Source organism: Dermacentor andersoni, chromosome 6 (genome assembly GCF_023375885.2).
Source record: "Dermacentor andersoni chromosome 6, qqDerAnde1_hic_scaffold, whole genome shotgun sequence".
NCBI classification, from domain to species: Eukaryota; Metazoa; Arthropoda; class Arachnida; order Ixodida; family Ixodidae; genus Dermacentor; species Dermacentor andersoni.
The window spans coordinates 183506553-183527856 of record NC_092819.1 but is presented as its reverse complement, the minus strand read 5'-3'; the positions used below and the strand labels follow the sequence as shown (position 1 = coordinate 183527856).

General features: G+C 48.4%; 2 protein-coding genes across 3 annotated transcripts in view; one reads left to right on the top strand and one right to left on the bottom strand.

Annotated features, from left to right (window-relative positions):
- Sod2 (superoxide dismutase 2) overlaps positions 1-21304 on the top strand; it is a 155402-nt gene that overhangs the window by 59192 nt on the left and 74906 nt on the right. For both annotated transcript variants that reach the window (XM_050172386.3, XM_055067016.1), the window contains exon 2: positions 13510-13688. In XM_050172386.3, the coding sequence (XP_050028343.1) occupies positions 13510-13688 (179 nt within the window). The remainder of the gene's footprint in view (positions 1-13509; positions 13689-21304) is intronic.
- On the bottom strand, positions 6556-7445 carry LOC126523981 (uncharacterized). The gene has a single exon (XM_050172385.3). It carries the CDS (start codon positions 7443-7445, stop codon positions 6750-6752), a length of 696 nt encoding a protein of 231 aa, XP_050028342.3. The 3' UTR covers positions 6556-6749.

Below are 21304 nucleotides of genomic sequence, written 5' to 3'. Positions count from 1 at the left end.
CTTTTTTTGCCTAGTCTGTAACATCTCTCCATGCCACTAACACTGAGTCCCAGCTTATCCTTGAAAAGATCGTCTTGTAGTATTTTTGTTAGGCTATCCGTTGTTTCATTGTCATGTTCCTGGATCCCGTAAATGATCAGGTTGTTCCGTCTACCTCTATTTTCTTAGTCATCTAACTTATTCTGTAAATATGACACCTGTGTTTGCAAAGTAGCGACAGATGACTTCACGTTTTTAAATTCTTGTTCTGCCTTTGCTAGTTCTTGACACACAACTGTTTGGATAAGGGAAATAGTTGCATGGGACTCGTCTGGGTTACACGCCTGAAGGGGAACTGGGGAGGCAGCTTTAATCTCCTGGTGGATGGTGCGCACAATATTGTTAGATGCAACAGACGAGTTAGTCTCTAAACAGCTTAGTCTTTCCTTCATATCTGTTATATCCAATTCCATTCTATTTTGATTCGACAATAGGCTATTCATGGTGGTCATCATGTTATTCTGGCCATCAAGTAGCTTCATCAAGAGTTCCTTCTCAGTCGGACCTGGGTTTGCCTCAATATCGCCACATGATAAAAGATTCAACACAAACGGAAACATATCGGACAACAGCAGTGGGCATGGCAGCAGCATCAGGAAACGGGTGTCACTACGATAGCACTTCGTAGGTAAGTAAGAACTAACCTGCACCAAGAAGCAGAGCGGATTTTGAAGCAACATTCCCGAAGCGCTGCTGCCGAGCCCACAGGAGGCAACTTGCAGTGCGACCCGTTTTAAAGGCGCTGGAAGTCCCACGTGATGCGACGTCACAGATGAAGGAGCAAGCGCAGATGTCAGGAGGAAAGGCGGGATGTTCTCGCTGATCTCGCACATGTCGCCATCCACTGATACCTCGATGACGCTGTCACCAAGATTGTGGCAGTGAAGTCCGTCCGATGCACAAGCACGGTTCGGTGACCATACTGTGATTGGGGTAGCGAGAACCTGCACCGAGAAGCAGAGCGGATTTTGAAGCAACATTCCCGAAGCGCTGCTGCCGAGCCCACAGCATATACCTGTATAACTCAGGTGCTGTATAACCCAGGTACCTGTATAACTCAGGTGCTGCGGGTGGGTAGTAGACAGGTCCGTTCACTGGACAAAGCATCTGTAATTCTGCCTTTGCTAGTTCTTGACACACAACTGTTTGGATAGGGGAAATAGTTGCATGGGACTCGTCTGGGTTACACGCCTGAAGGGGAACTGGGGAGACAGCTTTAATCTCCTGGTGGATGGTGCGCACAATATTGTTGGATGCAGCAGGAACGGTTGGAGCTGGTGGGAGAAGGAGGTCCTCGCATGTAGACATCGCAGCCGTCTTTGGAAGCATGAAGTTCAGAGTATCGCAGTGACTTATTACTTCTTCATAGCATCGGCATTCATTGGCAGCGTGTCTACCAACCGAGAAAACTGAATTCTCAGGGATTTTAGTAGTCTGGAAAAACTCAAGGAAAACTCGGGGAATTGGTGCTTCTATCGGGGAAAATTAGCTGTAATTTTATTGAATGGGAACGAAAGTCGCGGTAGTGCTGGCTCGAGCAACAGGGAGGAATAGTAACTAATGGTCTTTGACGCCGCGTCAGCTGGAGGAGTTGCCAGAGTACAGTCGACTTGACTTTCCGGACGCCAGATAATTCGGACGCCTTCGCGGCACAACTACATACCCCATAGGGTCAATGTATAAGAACGTCTAAAATATCGGACACAAGAACGCTTCACCGTCCGATTTTCCGGAATTTTTGCTGTGACCGCAGGTCTGAAACGGCATTAATCAAAACCACCACCGCCGTCATTTTGATAACCTCGTCGTCTCGTCCCGGCACGCAGATCCGCCTGCAGCCGTAGCCACCACGGCGGCAATGCTAGGCCTAGCTGCTTCGAGGTTCGGTATTAAGCTTCTTGCCGTACTGTGCCGTGTTTTTTATTGAAAGAATTCACCGCTGTCGGCAATGGCATCGATACCGCGTTTGTGGTCATCGCGATTGGCTTCGAAGTTCGGAAAGCATGGCGCGTTGCATAATGCCGGTTCCCGAAAGTCAGCTTCGCCTCATTACAGTAATGTTACGCTGTGAAGCATAAGTGTGGGAAGGGGCAAGTGTCACGGGACACGGTATGTATTCCTTAATTATACATGCGTGCACCCGCCATATCCTGTCACAGTACTGTGGTGTTGACCGAAGGTGGAAGTCAGACTCCAGCCGTCCCGAAGTAAAAAGCCATTTATTTAACATGTACAACCAATATATATAATGAAGAACAGAAGCGCCCCCTGGGGAATAAAGAACTGAAATAAATAACGAAACTGAATATAACATACTCCCTCCCTTATTTTTAGTGGTTAGTTGTTCGTAAGTATTAGTAAGGAAAACCCCAAAGCATGCACACTGTAATTATTTACAGATATTTACAACCTATGTACACAATGTCAGACCGCCAACTAATTGGTCTGATAGTCTTGGAGCCAGGCCGGTGGCCGGCGCTCTTGGGTCGGCCGCGTTGGACGTCGCACTGGCAATGGGCTCGTTGACTGCTGCTGTGGTATGCCAGGAGACAGTGCCTGCGTCCTGGGAGAAGGAGGCTGTAGCACGGCAGGCAGCAGCACATCGGGAGACTGTGGCTGCGGCGTGGCAGGTGGGCCTGGTTCCCAGGTGCCCCTCTCCGGACCCTGGAAAGCTTGGAGGCATTCCACGTACGGCCGTCTCCAAGTCGGAAAGAGGCTGGTCCCCTCCTCTTGATCACCTCAGTTGGTGAAGAAAAGGCGCAGTCTCCCTTGAAACGAACGGACTGTTTTTTGATACGGACAAAATCGCCTACGGCTATCTTTGTCTTCTTGGCGGCTCTCCTTTTGTCCATGTAGTGCTTGCTGCTTTGCTGCTGACGCCTAACCCTTTGACGAAGTCGCGCCAACTCCTTGGCTGGGTCTTCAGCAAATGCTGGTGCTGAGAAACCCACGACATCCAGCCTGGTTCGGGGCATTCTACCATGCAGCAGGACTGCTGGGGCGACCCCAGTGGTGGCATGCGGAGTACAGCGGTAAATGGCAAGGTATTCTGTGACAGCTTGCCGGAGTGGTCGTCTTTCGAGGAGTGGAACTTCAATGAAATTCTTCAATGTGCGATTAAAACGTTCTATTTGCCCATTGGCTTGGGGGTAGTATACTGAAGAATGTGAAAGACTGATGCCTCTGTTTTGCAGGAAAGTTATGAACTCATGCGAAGTGAACTGAGGTCCATTGTCACAAACAATCTCTTCCGGGCATCCTTCACGGGCAAAAACACTTGTTAAAAAGTCTTTCACAGTGCTCGTGGACACTTCGCTGCAAAAATACACCTCTGGCCATTTAGAATGGTAGTCAACAAGCGTTACAGCAAATCTGCTGTTGTAAGCTGCATGCTCCAAAGGACCAACAATGTCTAGGCCAAGCTTTTGCCACGGTCGCTCAGGCCATTCAGCAGGTTACAACGGTGCTGGTGACGTTTTGGCAGACTTATCTGCCTGATGCCTGATGATATTGCCTTGCTTAGTAACTCAGGGGACCAATTGCAATGCATGCTCACTGACCTGGAGAGGCAAAGCAGAAGAGCGGGTCTAAAAATTAATCTGCAGAAAACTAAAATAATGTTTAACAGTCTCGGAAGAGAACAGCAATTTACAATAGGCAGCGAGGCATTGGAAGTTGTAAGGGAATACATCTACTTAGGGCAGGTAGTGACGGCGGATCCGGATCATGAGATGGAAATAATCAGAAGAATAAGAATGGGCTGGGGTGCGTTTGGTAGGCATTCTCAGATCATGAACAGCAGGTTGCCATTATCCCTCAAGAGAAAAGTGTATAATAGCTGTGTCTTACCAGTACTCACCTACGGGGCAGAAACCTGGAGGCTTACGAAAAGGGTTCTACTCAAATTGAGGACGACGCAACGAGCTATGGAAAGAAGAATGATAGGTGTAACGTTAAGGGATAAGAAAACAGCAGATTGGGTGAGGGAACAAACGCGAGTTAATGACATTTTAGTTGAAATCAAGAAAAAGGAATGGGCATGGGCAGGACATGTAATGAGGAGGGATGATAACCGATGGTCATTAAGGGTTACGGACTGAATCCCAAGGGAAGGGAAGCGTAGCAGGGGGCGGCAGAAAGTTAGGTGGGCGGATGAGATTAAGAAGTTTGCAGGGACAGCATGGCCGCAATTAGTACATGACCGGGGTTGTTGGAGAAGTATGGGAGAGGCCTTTGCCCTGCAGTGGACGTAACCAGGTTGATGATGATCTGCCTCCAGGCAGATATGGCAGTTTTTTAATGCCGTTTCCACTTGCTTATCCATTCATGGCCGCCAGAACCGCTCACGCAGTCGCGCCTTCATGCGCGTTATACCCGGATGTGTCTCGTGCGCGGTGCCGATGATCTGAGCCGTGAGGGAGGATGGAACAAGGCGCTTTCCACGCAGTAGCAGTTTATCGACAACAGAAAGTTCTTTCTGAATGGCGTAGAATGGTTTCGCCTCTTCTGGTATGGACTTCTTTGGCGGCCAGGAACTCAGCACGAATTACTTGACTGTTTCCAGGCAACTGTCGTCGAGGGCGGCCTGCCTGAACTTCTCCTTAGTCACGCAGGCTGGCTCAATGAACGAGACAATTTCTTCCTTTAGCAATCTCTGCCTCCGAGGTAGGTGGTGGTAGCCGAGAAAGTGCATCTGCTACAGTGTTTGTGGACCCCTTGCGGTATTCAACAGTGAAATTGTAGCAAAGCGGTCGTGCACTCCAGCGTGCGATTCGGAGTGGGCGTCTTCCATGTCCTTGTGACGACAGCAAGGACACCAGGGCCTGGTGGTCTGTTCAAATTGTGAAATGGCGACCCCACAGGTACGTGTGCCATTGCTCACACGCCCAAATGCACGCAAGAGCTTCTTGTTCACCGACTGAATATTTTCTCTCGGCAGGCGAGAGTGTATGAGATGCGAAAGCGACTGTGCGGAGCTCGTGACCACTTTGTTGCCGCAGGACTGCTCCCAGCCCACAGTCGGACGCGTCTGTCGCCACAATGACTGGCAGTGACGGATCGAACATCTGGAGGACTGTACTCGACGAAAGCATTTCCTTGACCCTCCGGAAATTGCTTTCTGCTTCGGCAGACCAGATGAATGGCTCATTTTTACGAAGTAAGACTCTCATAGGCTCAACCACTTGTGCCAAGTGTGGAACAAACTTGGAGTAGCATTCTACGAGACCCAGGAACGAACAAAGGGTGGCCACATCAGTTGGCACTGGTGTGTTAACTATGGAGTCTACTTTCTCTGGAAGTGGCGAAATACCACAAGCAGTGACCTTGTGCCCCAGAAAGGCAAGTTCTGGAACGTCGAAAAGGCATTTCTTGTTCAGTTTCAGACTTGCGTTCTTGATCTTTTGCAGCACGGTCTTCACGTTTGAAAGGTGTTCTTCTGCGGTCTTGCCAAAAATGATGACTTCATCAATGTAGAACAACACGCCAGGGCAGCGGTCAAGGATTTTCGCCATCATCTTCTGAAATGCCACTGGGGCAGAAACCAACCCAAAGCAAACTCTTTTAAAACGGAAAAGGCTATCATGAGTGATAAAAGCTGTCAGATCCCTGCTGTCAGGGTGCAAGAGAACCTGATGGTAAGCAGAAGCCAAGTCAAGTTTGGAGAAGTGTGTAGCGCCTACCAAAGCGTGAAGCAGCTCCTCTGTATGGGGCAATGGGAAACTGTCTGGAACAATAGCTTTGTTCGGCTCTCGAAGGTCTACGCATATCCTGATGCTACCATCTTTCTTGTTAACAACAACAATGGGGGAGACCCATTCAGAAGCATCGATCCGCTCGATGATGTCAAGGCTCGGCAACCTCTGAAGCTCGTTTGATATTGGTGACCGGAGAGAATATGGCAGATGGCGAAGGTTCGAAGTTACAGGCTGCACGCCTTGCCGTGTCTTGATGAGATGCGTGAACCCCTTAGCAAGACCCAACTCTGGACTGAAAAGTGAACTGAACTCATGTGCTAAGGCTGGCGGAAGAGCTTTGTTACGGGGCTGCGTACAGTCGGCTGTGGAGCAGCGGACGTGTATAAGCACTTGAGAGCAGAACCCTCAATGCGAAGATCCAAGGCTTTAATGCCATCAAGACCGATCAGACAAGTTCCTCGGTGAACAACATAAAAACGTAGCGACGCTGTGCGGCCTTTAAACCGAACGTCTGCCTGGAAACAACCTAGCACTGGAATCGGCTGTTGAGAGTAGTCAAACAGACTAACATGCGGAGCAGGCAGAAGCGGAACGTACTGAAAATATCAACTGAATTCTTACTCCGACAAAATTGAAACGGACGACCCTGAATCAACAAGTAATGTCAAAGTGACATTCGCGACTTGCACTTGAATATGAATTCCGCTACGCGCGGAACGTTGCACAGTCAAAACTTCCTCAGCACTATTGGATGACGAAACATCATGTAATTCAACTTCACGGACTCGGCCTTGCATTTGGGTTAGCTTGCCCTTTGAAAGTGGCCCTTGCGACCGCAAAACGAACAAGTCTTGCCTTGCGCTGGGCACTGCGGCGCTGACGCGATGTGGTCCCGCGAGCCGCATCGGAAACAATGTGGCGAACCGGAGCGACTACTCTGTTCTCGGTTCCGCTCAGGGGGGCGGTTCCGCTGCGGCGCACGTGAGCCGCCCGCGCTCCTCGTTAAATTCTGCTCTAAGGTGGCTGCTGGTTGTGAATTCCTTTTTTTTTCGAGGAATGCGACGATGGTTTACGACGCTGCCACAACGAAATTGGTTCGACCGAAGCAGAAAACTCCTTTAGCTCTTCAGCCGCCTGCTCAAACTGAAGTGCAATTCGAACAGAATTCTCGAATGAAAGTGTGGAGCCCTCGAGCAGTAACCGCTCACGTACGCGAGTGGAAGCTATGCCGGCAACGAATTGATCCCGCAGAGCATCATCTTGCGAGGCAAACGAAGAATGTGACGCTAGCTCCCGTAGAGCGGCAACAACGTCATGAACGGACTCGCCTGTGTGTTGGCTGCGGCGGTGAAAGTGATGACGCTCTATGATAGCGTTGCACGACGTCAAAAACTGGTGCCGTAATGCGGCGAGTGCAGAGTCGTATTCGTCAGGAGGGGCCACGACAGACTTGTCATCGGCGCGTGCTGCGGCACTTGGCGCGGCCGGTGCTGCGGCACTGGTCCCTGCATGTAGCATCTGATAAATACGCTGGCTCTCCGCCACCAAACAATGCAAAAGAATAGCCTTGCGTTGCTGCGGCTTGAATGCGACGGCTCCGGATGCCAGCAAGTACACGTTGAACATCTGCTCCCACTGCTCCCATAGCAATGAGGGACGGCCGGGCGTCGGAAGGAAAAACGGGGGCGGAGCAAGCCCGGTGAAGCTCATGGTGGGCGGATACGGATGGCGCAGCGGGGCTGGGGGTACGTTCATGACATCCTCGTCGCCAATGTGGTGTTGACCAAAGGTGGAACTCAGACTCCAGCCGTACCGAAGTAAAAAGCCGTTTATTTAACATATATATACAACCAATATATATAATGAAGAACAGAAGCGCCCCCTGGGGAATAAAGAACTGAAATGAATAACGAAACTGAATATAACAAGTACAAGTTCCGATATGCCTAATAAGTGTACTGGCCGCCCTTCAGAGCTTTTTCGGCAAGGCTGTGGCGATTTGAACCATTAAGGGCTTTAAAAAAAATGCATTCATTTTTTCGGACCTTTTCGCGGTTCCTAGGTAGTCCGAAAAATCGGACGCTTACGGTACAATTGTCCAGGAGGATGCTTCAAATAGTCCGTATGGCGAACGCGCTGCCGAAAGAGAAGACAAGGACCTACGCATTCAGAAATGAACAGGAAAGGAAGCATGCGACCACGTTTTTGAAGGAGCTTGCACTCTTAAAAGCAAAGTCTTGGCTGATGCCGAGATGCAGGTGTCCCTCATCAAGCAAAAAAACTCTTTAAAACAGTGAAATGCAACACTGAGGCGTTGTGTGCAAGCTGAGAGTACGTCAGGAGAGTTGAGGTTGACTTACCAGCTGTTGCGAGATAATCTCACTTGTGATAGAGTTCAGGCCTCGTACCAATTAGCTTGCTATCAGTTGATAGAAATAGCTCATATTCGAAAATATTCTACATGCATCTCCTATTCGTATTTGAGATGCAATGGTTTTTACTATTTCTTTCGAAGATATTTTATTCGCTGTGCATTTTACTAACCTCTCCCTACTGTTTTCTTTTTGAATAAAGGAAACAATACCCCCTACATTTCAAACTGGACTGTTTTTTTTTTTTTTTAATTTCTTAACATGCTTACTAGAGAGTGACACCATTGGGCAAAATGATGTAGGGAGCCCGTCTTGACATAAAACAAAGTTCTCTGTCACTAAGGGAATATTGCAAATTCACTCAGGGAAAACCCGGAAAACTCGGGGAATTTGGAAACGTCAACTTGGTAGACACCCTGATTGATGACCTCTTGCACTCTGGATGAGTTCTTAAAAACCAGAAGTGTAAACGCATCATTCGTAGTACCTTTGAGGATATGCGCAACCTTTTCCGTTTCTGGCATCATGTCATCGATTTTGTGACAAAGTGCGAGCACATCCTGAATTCAAGTCTGAGCTCGGCATGCAAGTTCTTTCTGTGTAGCATGATGGCGTCCGATGGGCTTGCCGAACAGATTGATGAGCTTTTATTTACATACCTCCCAGCTGGTAAGTTCCTGTTCAGGGTTCAGAAACCACACTTGTGCAGTGCCTGCCAGGTAAAATATGATGTTTGCTAGCATCAAACTCTGGTCCCAGTTGTGTCTAGTGCTCACCCGTTTGTACAGCCAGAAAAGCTACCTGGGTCATGCGGTTGTGTGAAGATGACGGGGCAGTTGGCGGCGGATAGTTGAGGCACTGTTGGTGACCTGCTCGAAGCATTCTCGTCCCCGCCTTGCGCGGGCACTGTAGATGATGCTAAGGAGCGTCCACGGCAAAAATACATCTTGAAACTTGGAAAAACCCGCACTCGCCACCAAAATGTTATTGGGAGAAAAGGCTCTTGATGATATATTTACAAGATATGTACAACGGGCAGAAGACAGGCATACAAGATGGAGCCCGTGTGCACGACTATCTGCGATCATTGTCTTCGTCAGTTCTCTCATCATCGTTCGCTACTACCCGCCGTGGTTGCTCAGTGGCTATGGTGTTAGGCTGCTGAGCACGAGGTCGCGGGATCGAATCCTGGCCACGGCGGCCGCATTTCGATGGGGGCGAAATGCGAAAACACCTGTGTACTTAGATTTAGGTGCACGTTAAAGAACCCCTGGTGGTCGAAATTTCTGGAGTCCCCCACTACGGCGTGCCTCATAATCAGAAAGTGGTTTTGGCACGTAAAACCCCACAATTTAATTTTTTTTTAATCGTTCGCTACTGCAGCGCCTAGTAGCAATATTTTTCTGAACAAAGCGTTAGTAATAGAGAAATTGAGGTAAATGCAGGACACAGAGACAACCCTGGGACATTCAAGGGCTAGCCTGATGGCAAAGGCACTCCTCATTATAATTCTGTCACTAGTACTCAACTATTCGTAATAAAAGGACCAAGGGAATACCTTGGAAAACCAGGTCTACGGCCTTGGTGGACGCCTCATCTTTCTTTTTTACTCTGCTGCAATAACATGTTTTTGCGTGAAAACTGATCACCTGTGCTGTTTCACACAATTTTGTCATATTGTCATGTGGTAGTGACTGTGACGAACACAGTAGCAATACTGTAAATGGCAAAACTAAATTTTTACTGGGCGAACTTTTGCCCTCAAAAGCAAGTTAAACTTAAAGCACAATGATAGCAGCGAACAGAGTCGGGGATCGTTGGAAATCTGATCAGCGGGTCAAGTGCGTTGCCTTTTATACATCAGTCAAATGTTCCAGAGTAATCGCTGGGACCCTGGTGTCTTCTGCAAAGTTCTACACTATTCGCCTTGCGCATACATGCAATCGGATTGCACAAGGTTCGGTGATGGACGTCGGATAGAACCATCGATAACATTCCAGAAACTTCCGATACATGCAGGCGCGTCCTACACTCTGCAATAACATTTTTTAGGTGGTGAAACGTGGTCGTCCGATAAAGATAAGCAAGCACATATGTTCATATGCTTCTCTTGATTGCTACTTTTGTGCCTTATTCATGTTGTTGCCCTCCTAAATAATCCCCGATATGAGCGCTGTAGATAGTTGCATAAATAAAAAAATACATGCCACTACACACTTTACTATGATATGCTGCAATTTAACTTTTAACGATGGCAACTACTGAGGGCAACCGCACAGGCCAGCACAGTGGTGCTATATGGAACAAGGGTAATATTGACAAGTTCACTTGCCTATCTTTATCGGGCGACCAATTTACACCGCCTAACAAAGGTTATCGCACAGCGTGGGACGCGCCTGCATGTATCGGAAGTTTCTGGAATGTTGTCAATGCTTCTATCCACTGTCTGTTGTCGCCGAACCTTGTGTTATCCGATTTCATTGTGTGACGCGAATGGTGTAAAACTTCGTGGAAGACACGCGTGTCCCAGCGTTTAGTCTGGAACATTCGACGACTGCTATAAAAAGCCGACGCGCTTGACTCGCTGATGAAATCTCGACGACCGCCGATCGTGTTCGCCGCTACCGTTGTTCTTTGACTGTAGCCTGTTTTTGAGGGCACAAGTTCGGCCAATAAAACGTTCGTTTCATTAATCACAGTTTTGCTCCATTCTTTACCGTCACTACCACGTGACATCTGTGGAGGTGCTGGGTAGTCCGGTCATGAACGGTAATTCTTGCCGTGCAGATTCCAGTCGGCGTGATGAGGTGTCCTCCAGCAGACCGAATTTGAGGGCCTTCCCATGTAGTCTTAACTTTCTTCAACTGTGCGGCGATGTGTCCACTCATGACGGAGTAATCGGCCCCTGTGTCGACTAAGGCGGTGACTGTGTGGCCGTTGAGAAGCACGTCGAGGTCGGTGATTCTTTGTTTTGCATTACAGTTAGGCCTTGGCGTCGGATCACGGCTGCGTCACGTTGACCTGTGGTTGGTACGTGGCGTCGTCAGGTGGTCTTTCGTCTACGTGTTCATTCCTGCCAGACTTCGTCGGAACAGCGCTGTGTCGTCGTTATGTCGTTGAGATGGTCTTTCCTGCGTCTTCGGCGGCGGCGGAGGATCTTCGTCAGTTCGACGAACAGCAACCGCACCTCCATCGGTTGCTGCTTTTAGGTTTCCGGATATGGGCTGACGGACCGGCCCCGGGCTGGGCCAGCGTATGGTCGGCGCTGCAGCGACAGGTAGCGGCCTGATGACGGCGATCGGGACAGTCGTCAAGAGTTCCACTGAGTGGCGGCTAGGTAGTCGGCGATGTCACGTGGGCGCTCCCCAAGCCATGGACGCGGCACGTTGACGGCAAACCCTCTCAGTCCCAAGTCGCGGTATGGGCATCGGCGGTACACATGGCCGGCTTCTCCGCAGTGATAGCAGAGCGGGCGGTGGTCGGGGGCTCGCCAAATGTCCGTCTTCCTCGCGTAGGTGCGCTGGGCGACGGGTGGGCGTGCTGGCGGACGACGGAATTGAGGCGTTACAGGGCCCTGGCGCGGTCGCGGAGGGGGGCCTTGACGACGTGTGACGGCGGCGTAGGTCATCGCTTCTGGCTGGGGCTGCGGTAATTGAGGTTGCACCTCAGGAACTCTAAGTGATCACTCAAGCTCATCTTTGACGATTTCGGTGATTGAGGCTACTTGAGGCTGCGACCTAGGATACAACCTATGCAGTTCTTCCCGTACGACCACTCTGATAGTCTCGCGCAGGTCGTCGGTGGCCAGTGATTGAATTCCTGCGTAATTGGTAGAGTTCGTGCGGCGGTTGAATTTCCAGTTCCGCATTTTGAGTGTCTTCTCGATGCTGGTGGCCTCGCGAAGGACAACAAAGTTGTCCACGTGGTGCGTCTTAAACCCTTTTACGCACGCTGACGAACTTCCTTGTTTTGTTGTTTCTTTGCTACGGGTGTTTTTCTTTATTACTTTCGTTTGTCTGCAGCATCGAGTCGATGCTTTTTAAGAGGGGGGTATTGACACGTACACTTGCCTATCTTTATCGGGTGACCACGTTTCGCTGCCTAACAAATGTTATCACACAGCTTGGGACACGCCTGCATGTATCGGAAGTTTCTGGAATGTTGTCGATGCTTCTATCCACTGTCTGTTGTCGCCGAACCTTGTGTTATCCGATTTCATCGCATGACATGAATGGTGTAGAACTTTGTGGAAGACATGCGGGTCCCAGCGATTAGTCTGGAACATTCGACGACTGCTGTATAAAAGCCGACGCGCTTGACCTGCTGATCATATTTTGACGACCGCCGATCGTGTTCGCCGCTACCGTTGTTCTTTTAGTGTAGCCTGTTCTTGAGGGCACAAGTTCGCCCAATAATACGTTCATTTTGTTAGTCACAGTTTTACTGCCTTCTTTGTCACTATTGTCACTACCACGTGACAATATTTATTCATTTTTGTACAAATACATCTTCAAATCTGCCACAAAGGGCCTGAGAGCCAAGCAACACGAAGCACTGCGCAATGGCAGAAAGTAAGACTATGAACACGTGTTTAGGGATTGCACCCCCATCATACCTTTACGTAGAAAGGTCCTTGTTGTCCTGCTGGGCAATACGGATTCTGCCGTGTCACTTTTGCTCTTTTTTCAGCCCAGGCACTTTACACTCTGCACGCCCTACAGGTTGTCCAAATGACGTGCCGCCTTCAAATTGACGGAAGTTTGATTCCAATAATTCACACACACACGAGGGAGCAGATTGTAATTACTTTATTTTTCAAGTTAATGAAGGTTAAACAATGTAATCTTACTTAAGCTGTGTATTGTCCCATTGTAGTGAAGGTGAACATAACTGCCAAAAATCCTAGTTAAAAAGTCTATCTCTTTATTGGACGAACTCTTTCTCAGCAGAACAAGCAGCACTTGTAGCAGAACAATAGCGGTGAGCACAGTAGCGGCAATCCGGTCTAGTAGGGGTCATGACTCATCGTACACTCTAGCGCTGCTGCTCGTGTGCATTTCAGAATGTACACCATCATTTGCATCGCACACAGTCTCATTACACAAGACTTTTCACTATATATTCGGCAACAGCATTTAGGCATGTTCTGATACATGTAGATGCATCTGCTGCCTAGGGATAACTTTGTAACTGTGGTTAGACAGTGAAAGCAGTTGCTGAAAAAAGATTACAGCAATCTATGTCAATGTTTTAAAACACTTGAAAGAATGAAGCCACTGTGTGTAGCTTTACTAAACTTTGTCGAACAATGAAGATCTGGGGCCTATCTCCACTTAAATATGCAGAAAGGCCAATTATTAAGGAAACTGACAGGTTCTTTTATCTCCCCTACTACTTGGCAGCCTTGTCCGTCCAGGAGCACGCAGCAAGCACACCCTGCCTGACCTGCCGTATGACTACAATGCCTTGGAGCCCATCATATCGGCCGACTTGATGCGGGTTCACCATGATAAGCACCATGCAGCCTATGTGAACAACCTCAATGCTGCCGAGGAGAAGCTGTCTCAAGCACTGGCCAAGAGTGAGTGCAGCAGTCATCCAGCTATTGCTCTCAAATAACACATGAACTCATTCTAAGCCCATCTATGCACCCAATCTCATGAGCACAAGCGATTCATTCGTAGTCGCAACAATACCAAATAGCAGAAGGCAGAAAAAGCATAGTCTTTTGTACTGTGGCCGTGCATAGCTGTGAACACGACTGATCTCATATGCAGCCTGCGTGTCCTGTTTTAGGATAATCTGTTATGTGCGCAAAAAGTTGGCATGCTGACATTTTATTTATTTATTTACAGTACACCCTGCAGCGCCGAAGCATTATAGCAAGGGAGTGGGTACAACATAAAGTGACATATTTAACAGGGAGAAGCGGGCTAGTTGGTGGTCGATTTTGAAATGCATCATGCGCAAACAACGAAGGACAAAGAAGAAAACACACAGGGAAGGTGCAGATCCGTGCCTGTCCTGTATGTTTCCTTCTTTGTCCTTTGTTGTTTGCGCAGTTACATGATGCATTCCAACATAAAGTGACTAGCACGAGAATATAATCGCACAAAAGGGAGGGATGACAAAGGAGCAATGCATCAAGATCGAGAAAAAAGGTACATGAAAAAAGTACAAGAAAGTACACGAATAACAGTACAAGAGAAAAAAGTACATTCAGCCTGCAGCCATTGGTTTGGAAGAAGATTGCAATCACAAATCATTGATTAGTCTTAAAAATACATCCCGAGGAGCACTCACAACTTCAACTGGCAACTTATTCCATTCAGAAATACTGCGGGAAAAAGAAAGAAAACTTCATATAGTTCATTTTGCAGGAAATATCACGTATTTTAAAACTGCGGTCTCTTCTGTTTGATATATGGTGGGGTGCTTTAAGGTATTTTAGCTTGTCAATGCCTGTCGCATCAGTGTATATTGCGTGCAGAAGTTTCAGCTGGTTTCAGATTGCATGACATCATGTGCGCTTTCTTGTTCTTTTAGTACTGGAGGTTGAGTAATCCTGAGCTTTAGACACGCCTTGAAGTGCAAAGCAGACAAAGCATTTGCTCCCTGCTGCTGGCGCTTTTCATGACAGTGTTGTCCCACTGCAGGTGACACCATCAGCCGTCGGAGCAGACGTGAAAGCATGGCTGGCTTTCATGGCAAACTCTCAAACTTAACAAAATAGTCTGTTTTTCTCATTAAAATTTATTTCTGATTGTCCAATAATTCTGAAATTTTGGCAGCCCCTTCCATGTTAGAAAGATCCATCAGTGACTGCACTTACTTGCATAAAATGTTGAATTTCGTAGTGTAATGAAGTGAATTGCCAATTTTAGCCACTTGGTTCTGTCGAGGTTTAACTATTAGCTGGTGTGGTCATGATGATGATAGTGGACACTTCTCGTGTGTCCGCACATGAAACCTTCTTTAGGTGACTCTTCACAAGTGTGGTGGCCTCACACTGCGACCGCTGTGGCTGGTGTAGCCAGCCTGTCTCGTGTTGTTCTGATCCAAAGATGCCATTGTGTTATGGGAGACCTCGAGAACGTGTTCTTTCATGTGACGGACATTGCTCTTTGGTGTGTGCACAGTATATTGCTACGGGTAAAAATATTGACACAATAATGTGGGGCTCCCGCACTGCAGGACGGTGCGCTCAAAGGTCGGCGCCATGAAAGACGAAGCGCATAAGCTGCACACTCTTCTTCTGGCCCGCCGTTAAAGAGAAGCGTCTATTTTGCAAGACTCCGTCTTCAGTCTATGTTACAATATAAAGATGTTGAAGTAATAGTTCTGCAGAAAACCACAAGGTGGAGAAAAGTAATTAAGGGAAAATAAGACATCCACCCTATCGTAGCAATTGCTAAAAAGGAAACTCATACGGATTCTTCGAAAGGAAAGCCTCGCAGTTTAAGAAAAATTTGTCCTGGTCCACGACTCAAACCCAGGAATACCGTTGTCAGGAGTGACAAGTGCAAACAAAGAAAGAAGACAAGAAAGCGATACTACGATTGAAGGCACACAAGAAGAGATGGAAAAGAAAAAAGGGAAGAGGGAGTGAAGCGAGCGCGTGGAGCGGCCATCTTGGAGAAGGGGCACGCATAGAAGGACGTGGTGGCCGGGACGCAGCGTTCACACCGCTGAGCGTAGACGCACGAAGGCTGGCTGCAGCCAGTCACCGTCCCATCTAGGGAACTAAGCTGGGCCGGCACGCACCAGGAGCGCCAGCCAGCACGAGTCCTGCTCTGCCGGAGCATGACAGCTCCTCAGCGACTGTGCTTTTGTCACATCGACCGGGGCACCGCTGACGCCGGACACGAGCGATGACTGAAGACGACCTGATTGCAACAACGGACCACAGACCGGGGGACGCCGATATCTGCCTCGAACAGAACCGGTACTGTAAGTGCTCCTACGATAGCATATAAACGATCGCCGCACAGACGTTGGTTAACACGGTAGTGCGAGCGTAAAACATAGCAAGGGAGGACGCAGTCCGTGTGCAATAAGTGTTGAATGTTACCATGTGCTACTGCTGTTAAAATTCCGTATCGAATAAATGTTGTGTGTGCTACACCTAGCATTTGTGTGTTCATTCTGCCTGCTCAAGCAAGCGTACCAGGCGTTAACGTATGCGTGACAACCACCTTTCCGGGGCAGCCACTTTACCATCTGAGCTAACCAGGCGGCTAGCAGATTACTCCATGTTGCGGGTTTCCGCACAACTATTACGTCAAACTCTTGCCTTTGCTTCAAATAGTTGACAACTTCGACTTCGCCCTGCCATCTGCTAGCTGCCTGGTTAGCTCAGATGGTAGAGCAACTGCCCTGGAAAGATGGTGGTCCCGGGTTCGAGTCCCAGACCAGGACGAATTTTTCTTAAACTTGAGGCTTTTCTTTCGAGGAACCCGTATGGGGGTTTCCTTTGTAGCAATTGCTACGATTGGGTAGATGTCTCATTTTTTCTTAATTAATATAAAGATATATTTACAAGCTTTCTACAATACCCTGCAACACAGCCATGATGGCAGAAAGACAATCTTTTTACAGTTGTCATTTTCTTCCACACAGTATCCAATGTCATCTTTGTCACATTGCTTGCAGTCTCCTGACATTGACCTCTGGCTAGGAAATCGCCAACCCTGCTCCTAAGACAGGGTGGTGGGCGAAAGGTATGGCTTAAGGCTGGAAGAATACACATTGTCTGAGAAAGTAGATGTGGTAGGATCAAGTGGGGTGATAATACCCCCGCCGCTACTGGTATTATTCGCATCACTGATGGACGAAGTGCTGCGGTCATCGAAATGTGCACAGCTCGTATCACCATGTCCAGTCACCATATATCTGTTTTGTTTACTCTCATTGAGCAATGCCCCAGTGACGTCATTCTAGGATTCGATTTCTTGTTGGTGCATGCTGCTCTCACTTACTGTGCAACCGGCGTCTTTCAGTTTGAGCTTCCTCAACTCGTTGATGTTCCACCTTCAACATCACACCGCTTATGCTTTGTTGATTACATTCGGTTGTCACCGCAAGCCGCCGCATATGTTCCCTTGACGCCGGCATCACCAGTCCCCGACGGTGACTACGTAGTATCTCCACTAGTTGACAGGCTGTTGACCCGAAATATTGCTGTGCCGCACACCCTCATGACTGTTGTCGACAACCACATCCAGCTCCCGCTCTTCAACTTCAACTCAACCCAAGCTCTCCTGCAAGGCATCTCGTTGGCCAACGCATCAGTGCTTGATGCATGTGACATCGCAGCATTAGATGCTGAAACTTGTTCGTCCTTCCTCACAACTAGCCCGGCGAGTCCAGTTCCTGACGAAATTACCAAGATGATTGCCCCTGACCTTCCAACCTGTCAAGCCATGGAATTCCACCACCTCCTGGCGACCTACAGGGACATCTTTGACTTCTATAATCGCCCTCTGGGTCAAACGTCTCTTGTAAGTCATGAAATACATACGGGAGATGCTAGTCACACGTTGCAATGATGATGACTGCGAGCAATGGGACAAAGATGACATTGGATACTGTGTAGAAGAAAATGACAACTGTAAAGATTATCTTTCTGCCATCATGGCTGTGTTGCAGGTCTCATCGCAACGTGTGCTCTCAGGACTTACGCTTGAACTCTCTTCTACCACCACCATCGCCAGTTCTTCCTCCCTGGAGTTTTGTACAGCTGAGTGGTAACAAGCCAACTGATATACATCGCCCAACATCAACTCACACGGCGGCGGCGCTTCGTGACCGAATTATAGCTCAAGATGCCCACCTGCCGCTTGGCTCTATCGTCCTTTATGTTGATGCAAGCATTCAGGACTGTGAAACAACCACTGCAATTTATTGCCCATGCGCACCTGCCCTTAATAAGACGACCCGGTTTCAAATCCAAGAATCTCTTTCCTCCTTTTGTGCTGAGCTCCTTGCTGTCCAAGAAGCATTGTGCTCTGTGGCCGCCTTTCCCATGGTCCCCACGTCTCGCATCGTCATCCGCACTGATGCCCTCCAGGTGACGAGGCTTCCGCGACGCGTCAGTCGCAGCCCTGACATATGCCAACAGATCCATCTTTTGGCGGCACGCATCCCGCAGCCAATATCTGTCGAGTGGATCCCACGCGACCTTCTAAGCTTCCAAAGCCGTGCGGATTCTGCGACCTCTCCATCGTCACTGCCTCAACTCTTTCACCTAGATGATGCCACCCTCCTTTTAACAAGAAAGAAGCACCTCCGGCGCCGCACACATGCTCTCATACCTCTGTGTGCGGTAAACCTCCCCCACGGTCTTACCTGTGCAGAGGAGGTTGCGCTTCGGAGGATCCGGGTCAGGGTTGCCCTCACTCCTGCCGTGACTAGGAAGTGGCCGCACTTTCGCCCGTTATATTGTCGTCCTGAGTTTCCACTCTGCAAGTCGCAAAATGCTGAAGCCGACATCCACCACGTGCTGTGGGTTTGCCCTGCACTGAAACTGACGAGGCTCCGACACCTCGCAGTAGCGGGACTCTCACCACATAATTCGAGCGACTACACTGCTTGGACGCAGGGACCGCATTATCGATCCCTCTTGGACTTCATTAGGTCAGCAAATCTTTTTTCATTCATTTAATCATCTTTATTCACCCCCATCCCATACCCCTGTATGCCCTGAGGCATTGACCCTCGTATTAAAAAAATAAGATGCTAGTCTTATCAGACGGCTACCATATCATTTGTCCCATTCCATACACTGGGTCATACATCGCAAGGTCGATAAGGTGCTCTCCAAAGGCATCATAGAGGCTTCTTCCACTTCATGGGCGACATCCGTCGTCTTGGTCAAAAAAAAAACTATGGCAGCTGGAGATTTTGCATCGACTATCATGCCTTAAATAACACGTAAGGACGTATACAGTAAAACTTGGCTAAACCGTACCCAGTTAAACAGTAGTTTCATCTTAAGAGGAGTAAAGTCAAATCCCCGACTCTTCGGCCATTGAACTTAATGCGTTTTGTATCTGCATAAACCGTACCAGGTTATTGCATATGTGTAATCATATATTGTGTAATCACATATTGTGTAATCATGTATTGCGTACGTGAAATCGCGGCGGTATGTCGGCTCGGCAGAACAATGAGCCTCGGAGATCGGAACGGCCTCCAAGTGTAAATGTAAAAGGCGCTTGGAAGGGTGGAGCCACATCAACATCAGCATCATTTCGGCACCGTGCCAGTCGGAGCATTGTGGCCCGTGTTGTGGTGTCGTGCAAGCTAGGACAAAAACCAGTGCTCAGCATAGATGAAAAATTGGACTTCGTTCGTGCTGTCGAACATGGCACGAAGAAGTATGTGCCGTCATGCAAGAAGGATCTACTGTAGACTACGATGTGTGGCATTTGGAATACGAAGGAGAAGTTAGTCGGCAATGCTGCTGAAACCATGAAAATACGTTGTCTACGAGGTTCGAATTTTCAAGGTTCGACTTTTCGTCATCATTGCCTCTGTTATTGCCGAAGTGTCACCCAACGACAGTGATGAGGACTACACGGAAAGCAACAGCACGAACGATTCAGGCCCGACAGTGGCAGATGCTGCACGTTACGTCAGCCTCATGTGGGTGTTTGCCCAGAAGAGGGGGCTGGCAGAAGAGCTGGCTTGTAGCTTGAGAGAGGTTGAGGCCGCCATCGTCGCTGCTAGCCCGCCGCGGCATCGGATGAAAATAACATGCTTTCGTCGCATGAAGTGAATAAATACTGCGTGTTTTCTGCCCTTTGATCTCTCTCGTAGTTTTATTTTTAACAGCTAAGTGGGCGATCTCACGCTATTTCGCTTAAGCAGTACTACCGTTTAGTACATACTTTTTCCAAGCTCCGGCCAACTACAGTTTAACGAGGTTTCACTGTATCTGCTACCACGAATCGATTATGCCCTTGACTGTCTGCACGGTGCGAGATACTTCTCATCCATGGACCTGCACTTGGATTACTGGCACATTTCTGTTGCCGACTTGGACTGAGAAAAAACGACCGTTGTCACACCAAACGGCCTCTACCAGTTCAAAGTTAGGCCCTTTGGACTGTGCAATGCCTCCACAACCTTCAAACGCATGATGGACTCTCTCCTTCATGGTTACAAATGGTCCATCTGTCTCTGCTACCTAGACAACGTTGTGTTTTCCCCAATATTTGAAAGTCGCCTTACTTGTTTGGCGACCATTCTAGCTGTCTTTCGTCAGGCGGGACTCCAGCTAAAATCCAAAAAGTGCTATTTCGGCAGACAGCAAATCACTGTGCTTGGTCATCTTGTAAGTGCTACAGGTGTCCACCTGACCCTGACGAGATTAGCGCTGTCAAGAACTTCCCGGCACCCCCATCTACTAAAGATGTTCGGAGTTCTGTGGGATTATGTTCATACTTCTGCCGTTTTATACACAATTTCGCAATCATTGTAGACCCCTGAATAACCTTCTAAAGAAGGATGTCCCCTTCTCATGGGGCCACGACCAAGCTGCTGCATTCTTGGCACTGACCAACTTGCTCACTTCACCGGCTATATTGGCTCACTTCGACCCATCCGCAACTACTGAAGTTCACACAGATGCTACTGGGCATGGAATCGGCGCCATCCTCGCTTAGCACCAGCGCGGCCAAACACGTGTTTTTGTATACGCCAGCTGCCTTTTCTCCACGTCTTAAAAGTAAAACCTCGTTAATCCGATGTCATCATCATCATCAGCCTGGTTACGCCCACTGCAGGGCAAAGGTCTCTCCCATACTTTTCCAACTACCCTGTTCATGTACTAACTGTGGCCATGTTGTCCCTGCAAACTTAATCTCATCCACCCACCTAACTTTCTGCAAGTAAAACTCTTGCTTGGGCTAGTTGGTTCATGCTTGAATTAGTAAATGCAAGGCGCAGAAGAACAGGACTCAAGAACACGCACAACAGGACCAGCGCCACTCACAACTAAGTTTATTTCTGCAACAGAACTAAAATCTCTAATAGTCACTCACCTAAAAAATTGATAAAACATGTGACCACGCGGAAAATGAACCATGTGACAAACAATGAAATGGACAGAACAGTTGACCAATAAAGGGTCTAAAGAACAGTGTCTGCGTTGCAGCGTCTGCAATTCCTTGTAGTGTCTGCTCTGCAAGGAAA

What these genes read in the sequence shown, in the direction of transcription:
- LOC126523981 (XM_050172385.3), bottom strand. Translation starts at nt 7,445, where the DNA reads ATGAGCTTCACCGGGCTTGCTCCGCCCCCGTTTTTCCTTCCGACGCCC.